This window comes from Lycium barbarum, chromosome 5 (genome assembly GCF_019175385.1).
Source record: "Lycium barbarum isolate Lr01 chromosome 5, ASM1917538v2, whole genome shotgun sequence".
Lineage (NCBI taxonomy): Eukaryota > Viridiplantae > Streptophyta > Magnoliopsida > Solanales > Solanaceae > Lycium > Lycium barbarum.
The window spans coordinates 113,118,703-113,134,130 of NC_083341.1; the positions used below are offsets into that span (position 1 = coordinate 113,118,703).

Genomic DNA, 15,428 nt, shown 5'->3' on the forward strand with positions numbered 1-15,428 from the left:
CTTATATGTCCAAGGTTCAATATTGAAATAATTTCAGAGGTTTTCCCTGCATATTTACAATATAGGCGTGGTGATCAGTTGGACCTTTGATTAATTAACATCTCTTTTTGATTGACCTCCTCCTTTCTTTCATTTTGATCAGCATTGTCTTTACTTGATGGATACTTAACAACAAAGTAAGGCAAACATCCAATGGGACCTGTATTATGGATCCAAAAAGCTCTAGCACCTTTCTCATAGAGTTGCTGAAACAGAAAAGGAGAAAAAAAGAAATAATGTGGCTTCAGAATCCCAAACAATCCCAATTTTCCAGGAAGAAACAACACAACACAAACATTTTATATAAGAACTACTTTACTCTTTCATACAGATCTTACGTTGAAGCTATTGTACTGGGATATATCTCAGGTGTTTCCAATAAAAAATTCAGACACAAGCCTAAGAGTGTGGATGATATAACCTAATTACGGAAATTTCAATTAAGGGAAGAGATGCACCGTATGATGAGTGAGAGCATTGTGTAGATTTTCCATCTATCTATGACCTTAGTAGGAGAGAATTCTTTGATTCTACAACTAGTGCTATTGATACCATATTGCCAAAAGCAACTGAACTTTGGGGCTACCTCTCAAAGCAAGACACTGTATTGTGTCTACATGGTGATTGGACAGAAACACCATATTGCCAAAAGCAAATGCTTTTAAATATAACTATTCTTGTACACAATCACATCCTTCACAACTAACTTTTTCTTTTGTTGGGGGTACGGCTGTAGTTTATTGCAATAGTGCATCTGTGAAGAATAACTCTAACCTGATACATTTTATTATATTAAAGAAAGCTTGTATATTTTAATGTCAAAGGTTGTAGGAAAATATCTTGCAGCTTCATATTAGATACTCATAAACGATAAACTTCCGTCATGACTAAACTACTTACCTCCACGGCCACTGTCAATTGATCAATCATATTAGGAATAGATTTCTTCACTTCTTCTTCTGTCGTTAATGCCAGTCCATAATGAAGATCATTCTGCCTGCTATCCATCATGAAGATTGCTGTTGAGAAGTCCTCAGGTTTAGGCAATTTGCTTTTGATGTCCCTGAAAAGACATTTTTAAGTACATGTTTATCAGAAGGAAACCATGCATTTAGTTATAGCATTACAAGGAACCATCATACTCTATTGAGGTAATAATCAAATGATACGATGATTAATGTCTAACCATGGTCATGCAGTTCCACAGTCCGAGTTTTGGACTGATCAAATTGCGAAATTTGTACTTCAAGAGTAAGAGGATTGAAGCCAGCAGCACAAAGTTTGGCATCCATACGCTGGATAGTCGATCCACTTGCCGCAAAATTTACACCATGCAGGAAATTTGATCCAATAGAATCCAAATATGCACCAAGGCAAGGAAACCGCAGCTCTTCAGCTGCAAAATAAATCATACCTTTAAACTCAACAGAACAAATATAAGACCAGATAAACCAGTCATTCCCAATGGTTAGCTTCAATCTCATACTGCTACAGCCATCGGACTAGAGGCAACTCATTGTTACTAACCCACCCAAGTTAAAAAGTATTTCTTTGTCGACTTGACCCAACGAGTTGAACCGAGAATGACCCGTCAAGCTATGGGTCAAAACAGGTCAAACGGTGTAATTCAACGGGTCAAATGCAACCCAAACCTGGATGACACAAAATTAAATTTGGAGATTGAAAATTATGTAAATTCTAATAATTTTTAGCTTTCATATTTTCTTATTCAAAAAGCAAAATAAGAAAGGAAGGGAGTTTTTGATAGGTTGATCTATGACCCGTTGTTCGACCTTTCTTGACTCGATCCATTTTCGCCAAAGCTAACTTTGAGCGGGTTAAACCATGCTCGTTTATTGCATTGATCAATTCTTACCCGCCCAAGTTTGATCCAAACATACCTGAGGCGGATCCAGGATTTGAATTTTAAGATTCTTAGTATTCAACTCATTGTAATTTTAAAAATTATGGGTTCATATCAAATATTTGTTGTGATTTTAATACGTTTTTACATACTATATATCTATACTCTGTGTTGGAAGTTACGGGTTCAGACTAATGCATGTACAAATTTATACAACTAGAAGTGCAGACAATTACAACAACAACAACAACAACCCAGTGAAATCCCACAACGTGGGGTCTGGGGAGGATAGAGTGTACGCAGACCTTACTCCTACTAAGTGCAGACAATTGAGGAAAGATATTTTAAGTTGAGCCAAGTTAAGCTTGATTAAAATAGCTATAAAATCAACAACCAAGCGTCCATCAGAATACCTGCCAGAAGATTTACCAAAGAAAGTGTCACCATAAGGAGGAACTATTCGACCAAACGTCGCCGATACACTTCCGGTGTCGGAATTCAAATCCCCCAAGTTGAATATTGCTGGGAAATGACAAGTCCCTGATCCATTATCAGACAAACTAACACCCCATTCATCCTTAAACAATAAAACCCATAAAACAGAAACTGTAGTAACACCAAAGGCTACAGTACTCCTCATACTTAAGGGAATGTTCTGACAGCATAGCCACTCCATATTTTTAGAACTGTATTATATAAGACTAGATACACTTTATTCCGAATCACAAAGTTTTGTTCAATTTTTTAAGAAAGGAAGTGTTTCCACAAATTGTATCAAAGATTGAAGCCTTTTAGAGTTTCTGCTAACTTATATTGTATCTGAGAAATGTTTTAATGTAACAGTGCAAATTCGGTGGGATCAGTGACATTCTAGAAACCGAACAAGTAAGAAAAGACAACTTGGAGACGACTAGATTATTCATTAATATTCATTTTATGATGGTTTCAGACTGAGCCAGAGAGCTCCATTTTCCCATAATCAATATGTTGGTGAAATTCTATAGGGACATTTTGGATATTAAATATTAATATGGTAACTTAACTCGATCCATAATACTATATCATAGTGATTAGTGAACATGGGACCAAAAGGCATTCATCCACTCACACAAATCCAAAGAAATCAAATATCTAACTTCGTCCTTTCTCTTTGGAATTTTCACCTGCTCTCCGACATTCTCAATTTAAATCTTTGTATAATCTTCGGCATAACGGTCATAACGGTCTGTTATCTTAAAACAAGCAATTGCCACATGCACAATATCTGAAATGTTTCAAGTTACATATACACAATACAATAGTGAAAAATATTCTCAAACTATCAACATAATTTTAACTTATTGCAGCAAATAATTACTCCCTCCGCTTGATTTATGTGAGTCTTATACTCCTTCCGACTCAAATTATGTGACATTTTTTGACTCGGCACAAAGTTTAAAAAAAAAAAAAGTAAGACTTGTGAAATTTGTGATGTAAAGCAAACCTTAGAAATTTGTGTGGGTATAAAACATCTCATTAAGGGTAAAAGGGGAATTCTAAAGTTTAAGTAAATTTTAATTATATAAACGTGACATTGGACAGATCAAAAAGGAAAGTGTGTCACATAATTTGGGATAGAAGGAGTACATGTCATGACATTTTTGTGCATGTAAAATCATGTCATTAAGAATAGGGCAAAGGGTGAAATTAACCCCTAAATTTTCCGGAACAGAACAAATTTGTCCTCCATTAATAGTTCGCGTCAAATATTCCCTTGTCGTTATTAAAACTGGCAAAATTTGCCCTTCTTTTCAGACGACGGAAGTTTATCACTTGATTAATTTTCTTAAAATGGAAGGCAAATTTGAACTTTTCGAATAGTTCAACGGCAAATTTGATCTTCGACCCTCATCTTGAGGTTTTAATATTTTTTTTTAATTCCCTCTCTTTCTGGCACTACGTCTACCGCCACTTTCTCCTTTCTCCTTTTATGGATGTGGCTATATACCTGCATTAGAATAGTATTATGTGTTGCAAGTTCAAGTTATTTAGCTCATATCCTCCTGAGAGTGAAGGTGGTGATGAGGCGCCAGGACGAGAGAAAGAGAAAGAAAAAAGGAAGAGCAGATGATGACAACGGTGATGGGGAGGGGCAAAGGAGAAAGGTGGAAAAAGTTGATTGGTGATAAGGTAGTAGCGGGGAGAGAGAAAGGAGGAACAAAAAGAAATTTAAAACTCAAAATTAGAGCGAACGGTCAAATTTGCCCCTGAACTATGCAAAAAGTTTAAATTTGTTCCTGAATTATGAGAAAGGTGAAATTTGCCTTCCATTTTCTTTTCTTTTTCAAAAAAAAAAAAAAAAGAACATAATCCTTAATTGCGAACGCATGTAATCACCGGGTGCTAAGCTTTAGCCGTTTGAAAATAATAGCAAATTTAATCTATTTTAATTTCGACTAGGATTTTAACCAGACTATCTAAAGAGGGCAAATCTATCTCATTTCGCATAGTTCAGAGACAAATTCAGCCCTTTGCCCTTAAAAGTAAAATGGTCTCAATATAAAATAATATCATCTTTTTGTTTTTGCCAAATTAAAATGAAAAGATTGAAATTACAATCAATTTATTAAGTTAGGGCAATTTGCATGATTGCCCTTCGTTGTGGGTGGTCTATAATTTTTGCCTCTCAAATTGCTAGGCTTTAATTTTTGTCCTTCGCCTAAAATTCTCTGAGATTCTGGGTTCGAATCCCGACTTAGTCATAAAAAATAAATTAAAAAAAAAAAATCCCAAGACAAGCCTTTGCAAAAAATTCTGCCGTATGCGGCAAACTTTGCCATAAGACATAGAACCAACGACTCTCTCTTCTTAAACAACCTATATCCTCCACACTTAATCAGCATTTGATAGATTATCCAACCCCGAGCAATCTTAGTTATTGGTGGGGGTTCGGTTCGTTAGCTGGTATTTGTTTAGTCATTCAGATAGTGACTGACATTTTTTTACTAGAAGTCTGCCGGAAAGAGCAAAACTTTTAGTTATACCTCAGGAAAAAGTTCTGCTTTATCGGTCAGACTTTGCCTTAAGACATAACTAAAAGTCTACCCGATAAGGCAGAACTTTTTCTTAAGGTGTCTTACGGAACAGACTTTTAGTTATGTCATAAGGCAAAATCTGCCGCATAAGGTAGAACTTTTTGCAAAACCTTGCCTTGCGATTTTTTTTTTAACTGAGTGAGAGTTCAAACCCAAAACATCAGGATATTTTCGGCCGCCTTTTCAAGCAAAAGGACAAAACTTAAGACAGCAATTCAAGGGGCAAAAATTAAACAGCAATTCAAGGGGCAAAAATTAAAGACCACCCCAGAAGGACAATCTGCGCAAAAATATGATTAAGTTACCAGTTAATGTTTATCATAACTATTACCCCTATAAGTAGCCTAATTGCGTAAATAATTATGTATGAAATTGAATAAGAACACACATGCTCACTAACATTGTCCTTCCCCTACAATCTAATCCTCTATTGGATGGAAATATGCAAGGATTTGTGGCATCTATGCTGCAAGAGTGACTCTAAAGGACTTGGGGACCATATAACAACGAATGACGAGGAAGGTTACAAAAACCAATGGACTCATTTTATCAGAACAAATACATCCTCATAATATGCTACCTTTGCATGACATTACATAATCATAAACTACAAGTTTTACCAAACAAGAACCAAGCGAAGATCAAAATACATCAACTTTGAGCACTTACCGAGTCCAATTTATAACCTTTGCATCAAAATAAAGATAAAGTTCTCCAAACGCCTTCCCGTTTAAAAAGAAGAAAGATTACAAGTCAGTATTTCAGTACAAGTCAGTAACGCATCAATGGAACAGCATAAAGTAACACCTAAATCCAAATGCTTAAATGGCTCATGGAACATCAAGCACAAAAATTTGAATACACGGGAACCATTGTTTAACGAAATAAGCAAAGCCTTTAAAAGGTATCTCCTACTAAAAGGATAAGAGAAAAAGAGAACCAAAAGTATGACCACAAATGCACCTTACATTAGTCATTTGGTGCAATAAACACTGCCTCCAAAGAGAAATGGAGGAAAAATGCACTTCTGCACAATTTTGAGACGAGACAATTAACCACCGCAAAAATGCTCATATCAACACTCGGTAATTCTAGCATCATCCTTGCAGCAAAACTAAAAGCCAAACAAGATGGAAGTCGAAATATATTATTCTGTTCTAATTTGTCAGAGGACAAAAAAAGCAGGCAAGAGAAGCCAAAGAATCCACAGTACTTGAAGATCACCATCTGTTCCCGGATCTTGTCCTGCCAAATTATGCACAGATTAATTTAATAGCATCATTGGTAATCTTAGCAATAGAAAGCAGCAAACCATGAAAAAATAAATAAGCCACTTCTTGGGTAATATTATCTGCCACTATTTAGCATACATTACCAAAAAGATGGGTAGAGTGCATAGGTACTCGTATTATGTCCCATATATCATTTCTTCCCTTAGTGGGACTTCAATTCACTCGCAATACACTCAAATGATGGGGTTCCTTACAAGACTGGAATATATTTTGCCCGCAGGAATCGTCTGGAAACTTTTTTCCCGGCATAGGTGAGTAAACATTACATCTGGAAATTGTCAGAAAGAAATTCCAGTGTTTAAGAAAATATGAAGCACTGTATTCTCAAAGGTTCAGAACTTACTGCTCCTCCTTGTGTCTACTTTCAGCAAAATCATAGATGTTAAGCAGTCTACACTCTATAGTGCAAATAACCGAATAAATCGCCAATATGAGCATTTTTCATTTTGCGCTGTCCTTTTCTTTTCACAGTTCTCAGGTAATGGCAGAGGGATTCATTAGCTACAATTCTAGGGTCACACCTTCTCTATGGTATATCAATCATTTGATATTACGGTAATTTCAATTCCTTGCAAAACTCACAAACTATTCCAGACAAATGCTATACCAAAAATCAAAGGAAGAGAAAATATTCCACATGCTCAAAAAAAAAAAAATCCCAATAATCAGAATAACAAAGAATCCTGAAAGATGCATTAAAAGAAATATTTATTCTTGATGACGGTCATAAGAAAAAAATTATAGCACTAAATGGAAGCAAACAGGAGCTATGCTATAATCTCGCCATTATAGTAGATTACCTCAGGGTTTGGCTCGCGATCAATATCCAATCACGATTATGAATAGAGATCACACTCCCCCACTCAAAGGTTACACTTATCCTATACCTTACCCCAACACCAACCCACCAGAAACTTGGAACAGGACATTCATACTCTTCAGTGATATAGTCCCAAGATGAAATAAAAAGAAACATGATTTGATAGAGAACAAAAACATAGAAAACCAATTACTGCAAGTAAATTATTAGCAAGACAATTCCACATAAGATGTTGAAAGTCCAGAACACTATCTGGTTGGAGAATAAATGTGATAAGGGATGCTTATCTATCACAGAAAATAGGAATATCTTCAAACCAACAGTCTTCTTGGATCAATCCAGACTTGAATAACAAATTCCTACATAGGCTGTACAATATTTGAATTTGTAAACGCTTCTTAAAACAGTACTACATTCCTATATCTCGACAGGCGCAAAAAGAATAAAATCTAAAGAAAAGAAGAAGAAGAAGAAGAAGAAGAAGAAGACTAAAAAGATTTCCTGGAATGTCATGCATGGCAATTTTTTCCGAGACGGAGAAACAGTTCAAGTCAATAAAAATACTAGGCACAAGTGCCATCTGAATAAGTAAGCAAGTAAAACAAACTTATAGTTGCAAGGAAAAATGAGTGTGGGATGTGTTGGTGTATGTGTCTAGAGAGAGAGAGAGGGAGACAGTTCTACCTATCAGACTCCCGGCTGCCAAAATATCCTCCTCTTCCTCCTTGGAAAGATCTTCTCTCATCACCTGGCCTTGCCCATCCGTCTCCACCACCCCGTGATCGAGGCCTCTCCACTTGTTCATTTGGCCTGGCCCACGCATCTACACCACTACGTGATCGAGGCCTCTCCATTTGGTCATTTGGCCTTGCCCATGCATCTCCTCCACCGCGTGATCTAGGCCTGTCCATCTGATCACCAGCTCTACGATCCTCATAAGATGCTGGCTGAGAAAAGCCCCTATCAGAAAGCCCACCAACCCTGCCTGACCCAGAGCCTGGCCTTTGAATGGGTTTCTGACTGAAACGAACTTTGTCATCCAAACCACGGATCAGCAGTTCCAAGTCCCTCTCTTTCTGATTAATCACATTCTGTAAATTAGTCTTGTCCTCTTCTGAGCACTCTGTAGCTTCCTTTCTGAGCTTCTCTATTTCTTCTTTCAGATTCTTTTCCTCTTCTGTCTCTGGTCTGAAATGTTTTTTGTGATCAGACAAAGAAACATGGTTAAACTCTCTTTATTTTCTATTTCTTTCTGGTTTTTGCTCAAGGAATTACAAAAAAAAAAAAAAAAAAAAATGACTACAATACATGATTAGATAAACTTCATAAGCCTTAAATAACCAAAAGAGTTGCATCTACATTTAGAGCATTTCTTAATACGGTCAACATCACCTAACCTTGTACCTTAGAGTACTTCAAATTCTACATAGATGTCTACTTAACATGATTAGGTTACAGCTGAAAGAATACATTTAGGTTCCTGCTTATAGGACATGGGTGCAATTAAACGTTTTCTTTTTCTTGGGTGTTTCATAGGCAAATGGTACAAGCAGAACACTCATAACATCTACAAAGGACATCTCAGCCCTCATTCTCTCTACTATTCTACAATTGCAGAATCCTTTTAGGAGTGAAGCTGACATTTCACTCACTAACTGAAACCATATCTCTTATGGACACTAAATAATACTCACTCCATCACATAAATTTGACCAGCAGTGCGGCGATCAAGAGCACATTGTTCAAATAAGTTTGACAGATAAGATGCTCTGATAATAGTTAGAAATCTGAAAACTTCCCCAAAAAAGATGTTAGTTTGATATGTGAGAAAAATGTAGTAGTTCTGTTTTAATAACAGTAGTGTCCAGGCCAGCTTGCGCATACCTCGACTAATTCCAGGGGTACCCGCTACCTCCCACTAGTATAGGTACCGGGTAAGAAAAATATAACAGTTAAAAGATATCACATCAAATTTGAAATAATGAATAAGGTTAGGTTATATCTGTTTGAACAAAAGAAGGGAGAAAATATCTTCTAACCTTTCTAGGACAGCCAAAAGAGGAAGTGATTCGTTGTTATTGGAACAGAAGAGTACTCTCTAATATAACAGAATATATAACCAGGCCAACTCTTCAACTCACAAAATGAGTAACAACATTCTCCAACAATTTTTTTTTTTTTTTTTTTTTTTTTTGGACAATGATATTCTCCAACAAATATTGCAAAATGGCAATTCACATCCAGGTGTGCTGCTGGCTTGAACGTAGTTGTTCTATTTTTCCTTTCTTTAAGGTGAAAGAGACATGAGAAGAAAAAGGTAAGAGGGTGTAAAACAAAGATGCAATCAAGTGTGTTATTTTTTTATAACCAAAAGTTCGTAAAGCAATCAAGTGTTTTATAAGATAAAGTGATAGACGGAAATTACTGTAAAATAGCATGCCTTTATCTTACCGTGTCCACATATTTCCTGTCATTTGAAAGGGCAGGTTATATGTGGTAGAATAGAGAAATCTACAAGGTCAGTTAAGGAGTCATGCTCCCAATAATTTTTTGGATAAGAAAACAACAGTAAACTTAAGTTTGCATGACATCATATTTTCCCTGACAAATTGATGGTGTGACATCAGTGGCGGACCCAGGATTTCGTGCAAGGGGGTTCAAAAAAAAACTAAAGTCCACGATAGTAACTCACCGTAAAAGCAATACTAGGCATAACGTAATGGGTTTCAACCTCCGAGAAGCAACACTACTTACTGAGTCCCAAATTTCTCAATTAGTCAAGCAATCTATTTTTCACTTTATTTTTTGACATTTTCAAAGTTCAACCATATTTAGATCTTATAAATAATTTCTCTCACATCTACTACAAAAGAACTAAACATTTTCTTTAGAAAGTACCAATCTAAACATTTTCTCTAGAAAGGACCAATTTAATTCATATTATTGACAAAATTCCACAAGAGAGCAGTGAAAGGAACAACTTAAAAAGACCTAAATCCCATCACAAGAACTTAAAATTAGGAGTAACCAGTTTAAAACAAAATTAAAAAAATTAAAAGAAACTCTAGTTTGCCCCCAAAACTTTCCTAAGTGTTAAATATTTTAAAGTGTTGCAAAAGGACGTGTTTAGATATGTTTAAAAGAAAAGAGGATAGTCAATTGTTGTAGGCTGGTTTCGAACTCGGATCATTTGACAAAAAATGAACCCACTTCACCACTGGGCTGGTGTTGCATTCTATTCGAAGGGAGTCAAATTTAATATATACCTGTATCTATTTTAAAAACAGATTAAATATACATGTATATACAGTATTATTTTTCAACGAAGTGGGTTCATATGAACCCACTTGACACCATGTGGGTCCGCCCCTGTGTGACATATACTCTTACAAGATAGCAATGCTTAGAGGAAGGTGGGGCTGAGTTAGATGAAAGGAACAGACTGAAAGGACTTTGGAACTTCTGCCAAGAAATCTTTTGGCAGCAGGAAGAGCCTCATTAATATTGCATAGCATCAATCGCTTTTCAGTGGTCACGGCGATAGGACAACCATCTTTTGAGCCTGTTTATAACTAACTGAAATGTGGAATTTTTTAGAATAACTAAAATGTGAGTTTTTCCTTGAGCATTATCTTTTCCTGAAAAAACATCTAGAATTTCATGCCCCCATGAAAGACATAGGAACTTCCCTGAATTAATTGCATGGAACCTAAGATTCAGAGCAGGTGATTGGATCAAGAAGATTTAAACACATACCTTGCAGTTATGGAAAATATGTAATGTGGGCCTAACTTATTGAATTTAGGCTTGCCATAAGTATAATTCATCCAGTAGTAAGCCAGCATTTATTTCCTTGCATTCTCCACTCTGAAGCTAGCTTCATTCTCCGAAAAAGAAAAGCAACTAACACGGTTTGAAAACATACCAATATCTGAAAGCTTGTCCCAAGCAAGCTTTATGGATGTTGAAAAAATAATTCAAGGCAAAGAAGGACTTCATAGAAGCAGGGTATGAGCTGTGATATCTGGAGTTGCTCTCTATTAAAAAGTTGTATCAAAAACTACTAGGTGACTTAAACCTGGAGGAGAATACTTAGTACTCCCTCTATCCCAATTTATGTGGCATCATTTGACTTGGCACAAAGTTTAAGAAAGAAAAAAGACTTAAAATTTGTGGTCTAAACCAAACCTTAGAAATTTGTGTGGCCATAAATCATTTTATTAAGGGCATAAGGTAAATTTTAAAGTTAAGAAATTTCTATTTATAGAAAGGTGACATTCTTTTTGGGACAGACTAAAAAGCTAAGAGTGTCACATTAACTGGGACAGAGGGAGTAATAACTATGGAGCACCTAAATGGATTTTCATCATGAGAGCAGCTATTCAGATAGACTTGCTAATCGAGGTGTGACTATCAGTCAACCTTGCTCCTTGTGCTCTTATCTGTTATTTGAGTGTGCATTTTCTGCCTACATCTGGAGTATAATACTGCTACAGCAAGGGATCAGAAGACAAATTTAGGATTTGCAAGAGGAGCTGGATTGGATGACTGCTAAAATTAAGGGTAAATCTGCTAGTGCAAGCATATTCAAAATGGCTGTGGTGGGGTGTGTTTATCGTATCTGGAACGAGAGACCTACGAATCTTTCACAACGAAACATGAAATGCTGAGGAGATTCTAAAAATGCCATTCAAGAGGTGTACTCACGCTGAAATCCTTGAATTACTACTGTGTACTTAATGTGGGAGGATTGTTAGTTGGTAGATTGCTGGCTTGTTCTGTTGAAGCTAAGGTATACAGTTTCAGTTTCAATGTTATGCTGTAATACTCCCACTTTGGTAATAAAATCTATTACTTACCAAAAAAGAAAAACATACCAATGTGGTCACTACTATAGTTACTATCCAAGATAGCACTTCAACTGCACAGTATGGATAATAGCACCATGTCACGAAAAATAACAAAACCCCACATTAAGCAATGACCATTTGAGTTTACCAATTCAGGAAAAAAAAACATAAAAACAACACTACACCTGCATTAAACCAGCCAATTTAAATTGTAGGAAAAAGTATCCAAACCTGTCAACGCGTCGATGCTCCAACTCCAAATCAATCTTTCTCCAATCTAAACCTTTTTCCTCAAGCAAAACTTCCCTAGGCTTTGCATCTCCAAAAGGATTAACCTTTGGCTTAGGTTTAACAACACCACCATCCAATGCTGTTAGGCCTTCAGAACGGGCCGAATGTGAACTCCCGGGCCTACTCGATTGCGAACTCGTTGGTCTACTTCCCATTCCCTTCTTCACCTCAATTTCCTTATCCAGTTGCTTCCAATCCAATCCTTTCTCAGCCAACACCTCCTCTCTTGGCCTCGCCGCCCCAAACGGATTCGGCCTATTCCCTTTCACCACCACATTTTCACTTCCCATTTCCATCTTAGGTGGATCAAGAACCAATCTCTGCCTCTCATGATTCCCCTCACGAGACCAACGCTCCGTTTCAGGCCTCGGGCCCGAATCAGGGAACCAAGACCTCCCTCCTTGTGGTGGTGGTGGGCCCACATTGGGGTGCTGCTTTTTCGACGCACCCCAATTGTCATCCCCATCAGCCCTAGATATCCCACCACTTCCCAACGAATCATACCGATTCGAACGGGCCGGGCCGGGGCCCGAACCAAGGGGGAATGCTTTCTTAGAAGAAGCCCAATTATCAGCCTCATCAGCTCTAGATGGTTGATCAAAATCCCTAGAAGGCGGGCCCCCCCTTCGATCATCATCAAATCCCCCATACCCACCACCTTCACGATCTCTTCCGACCCGACCCGGACCAGGGGGGCCGCCCATGCCACGTGTCCCACCACCGTAGTTCGAAAACCCACCACCAAGACGACCACCACCATATTGCATTTCCTCAGGAGATCGTTCTTTCGGGCCAGTAGGAAGGCGAAGCATCTCATCAGGTGTTAACCGGCTAGTGGATCCGGATCCGGAGCCGGATCCGGGTCGGGACCCTAATGTGAACTGTTGTAAGCTCATCTTTGTTTTCTTCTTCTGTTTGGTGGTAGCAGCGGCGGCTTCCTTTAAGGAAGGGAAGCTCTGCGGTGGCGCTGCGGCGGCTGCTGCTGCCGCTGCCGCTGCGGCAGCTTCGGCTTCTTTTTCTTCGGCTTCGGCAAGTTCGGCTTCGGCAGCCCAAGCGCCGATATTACCCCATGGAGATTTCGACATTTTCGAAGAGAGAGCAGGGAAATGAAATTGATTTTTGTTTCTAAAATGAGATAGATACTACTTTCCTTTTATTCTCAAAATTGGAGATATAAAAAGAGGAGACGTCCATTACTGGTCGGGTGTTAACGAGTCCGCAACCAAAATGCCAAAAAAAAAAAAAAAAAAAAACATTTTGAACTAAAATATCCCAATAAAAAAAATGTTACCAAAATATCTTTAGCGCACCAATTTACTGCGCTAAAACAGTTAACGGGGACGGCTCCGTTAACTACTATAGCGCAGTAATTTACTGCGCTATAGTGTCCCTCCCATTTGTTTTGGCCCTTTTGGTTAACCTTTCTTCCATTACACTTTTTAACGTACTTTGACCATAGATTAATCATGTTTCGGGACCCCAAAACTTCAATATTTTATATAGAACCTTACTTATTTTTGTACGATTAATAAGGTAGGATCAATACATCAAGAATACACAAAAGTTCGGATGGCCGTTTTAGTGGTTGAAAAGGGCTCGAACGCCATTTTCATTTGAAGGCTCGGTGACATTAGCTTGAAATTCTTTACGAATACTTAAACTTGTTCATTAATAATTAATCAAAAGTTAGTCAAAATGGCAGCATTCATACAAAAAAAAACTTAATTAAATTGCATCATTCATAACCTTGAGTAGATGAAAATACTTAACATACTAATATTCTTCAAAATAACAGCATAATCATAAATTAAACTTAAAACTAAAATCACAACATTCTTAATCATCATCAGAGTAAAAGTCCTCAATATCGTCCTCAGAAAAATATTGGCGGTTTCTTAAGACACATCTTTTTTCAGTAGCAGTTAGTTCTCTACCGGCTGATGATGCTTGTTCTTCGACCAACTTTAGCATGTAAAATCTACATCGTCTTGCCAGCATTCTGTTGTTTTCTTTTCTAATCCTTTGCACGGCAAGCTCGCAAGTTTCTGGACCTACTTGAGGCATGGTTAAGGAGTACCTTGTTGGGATTGGAGCGTTGAGATTTTCCAAGTCACGAATAAGACGTTCTGATTCGGCAAGCCGATGTGATCATTCTCGGTGTAAACCGCAATAATATTCCCGCGGATCTGAATATTTCACACTGCAGAAATCATCATTACGCTCTATAAGAAGGTGGGAATTTAGCTCATCTAGTTTGAAATCACTGGTATATCTCGAAAAACTGTTATGATTTGAACTCTCATCATCACTGCTATTTGGTTCTTTTGGAAGGAGTAAAGACCAAGCTGAGTTTCTACTATTCGACATTGAATATGGTGTAGTCTAATAACAAAAGAAAGGGCTACTTATATAGTTGCAAACCCCCAAGTACCCTCGGGGAGAGGGGAGGGGGAGGGTCTTTATGACCCTACCTACTTACCTTATTGTAAGAAAAATATTAATCTTCATCGGACATTTCACAGTCCGAATCCCACTTGGATCTAAATCTTGTGCTACCATGTATACCATATTCTACCCTATGGTAACGTATTTGCATCCGTTTGTTCTCTTCGCGAAAACGATTAAGAGCCAAATTAAAATCTTGTGGAGTTCCGCGAGGCATTGACATAGCACATTTTTTTGGGCATTTAAGCCCTACTGACGCTAACTTGTGCTCCAGTGCTGCAGCCTCCCTAACACGCCAATCTCACTCCTTTCTCATTTTATTATTATATTCTCGATTGAATCTATCGTTAGGGTTATTTGAGTAATGAAAATCATCATCACCTAGTTCTCAGGACCTACCCATTGCTTCAAAGATGTTTGCTGGAGTGAACGATATAACACGATTAATATCTCTAAATTGGTCAAAAAATGACATAGTAACTCAATTTTGTGTGGAATGTTGTGTGGTTGGTAACAGTTATTCGTCAAATTACGTTATATAAAGTTTGATTCGAATCATGATGTTTTTCTGTTTGACAGGTGAGGTGACAATATGATGCACGGTATAGTGCAGTAAAATACTGCGTTATACTAGTTTAACGCATTAAATTACTGCGTTATACTGTCATAACGCATTATTTTACTGCGTTGTGACAGAATATCGCTGTAATTTACTACGCTATTCTGACATAACACAGTTATTTCATGCGTTAT

General features: G+C 37.5%; 1 protein-coding gene and 1 pseudogene across 2 annotated transcripts; both read right to left on the reverse strand.

Moving 5' to 3' along the window:
- Positions 1 to 2,579, reverse strand: part of LOC132639638 (GDSL esterase/lipase ACHE-like) — a 3,580-nt pseudogene extending 1,001 nt beyond the window's left edge.
- Positions 2,580 to 5,817: 3,238 nt separating this feature from the next.
- On the reverse strand, positions 5,818 to 13,392 carry LOC132641163 (eukaryotic translation initiation factor 4B1). Of its 2 annotated transcripts, none has more exons than XM_060358057.1 (3): positions 12,171 to 13,387; positions 7,774 to 8,277; positions 5,818 to 6,222 (listed from the first exon to the last, which is right to left on the reverse strand). In XM_060358057.1, the coding sequence occupies exons 1-3, from the start codon at positions 13,313 to 13,315 to the stop codon at positions 6,198 to 6,200; spliced, it is 1,674 nt and encodes a 557-aa protein (XP_060214040.1). In that variant the 5' UTR covers positions 13,316 to 13,387; the 3' UTR covers positions 5,818 to 6,197. The 2 variants fall into 2 exon arrangements, with proteins under 2 accessions (XP_060214040.1, XP_060214039.1); XM_060358056.1 differs by lacking the exon at positions 5,818 to 6,222 and adding an exon at positions 6,242 to 6,537 and having other exon boundaries at positions 12,171 to 13,392.
- Positions 13,393 to 15,428: the final 2,036 nt, after the last annotated feature.

Bases quoted from the DNA above. Each gene is read 5' to 3' on its own strand.
- LOC132641163 (XM_060358056.1), bottom strand. From the start codon at position 13,315: ATGTCGAAATCTCCATGGGGTAATATCGGCGCTTGGGCTGCCGAAGCC. The intron at 8,278-12,170 runs GTTTGGATACTT...AAAACATTTCAG, and splicing joins GAGCATCGACGCGTTGACAG to ACCAGAGACAGAAGAGGAAA. The intron at 6,538-7,773 runs GTAGAACTGTCT...GACAATTTCCAG, and splicing joins GGCAGCCGGGAGTCTGATAG to ATGTAATGTTTACTCACCTA.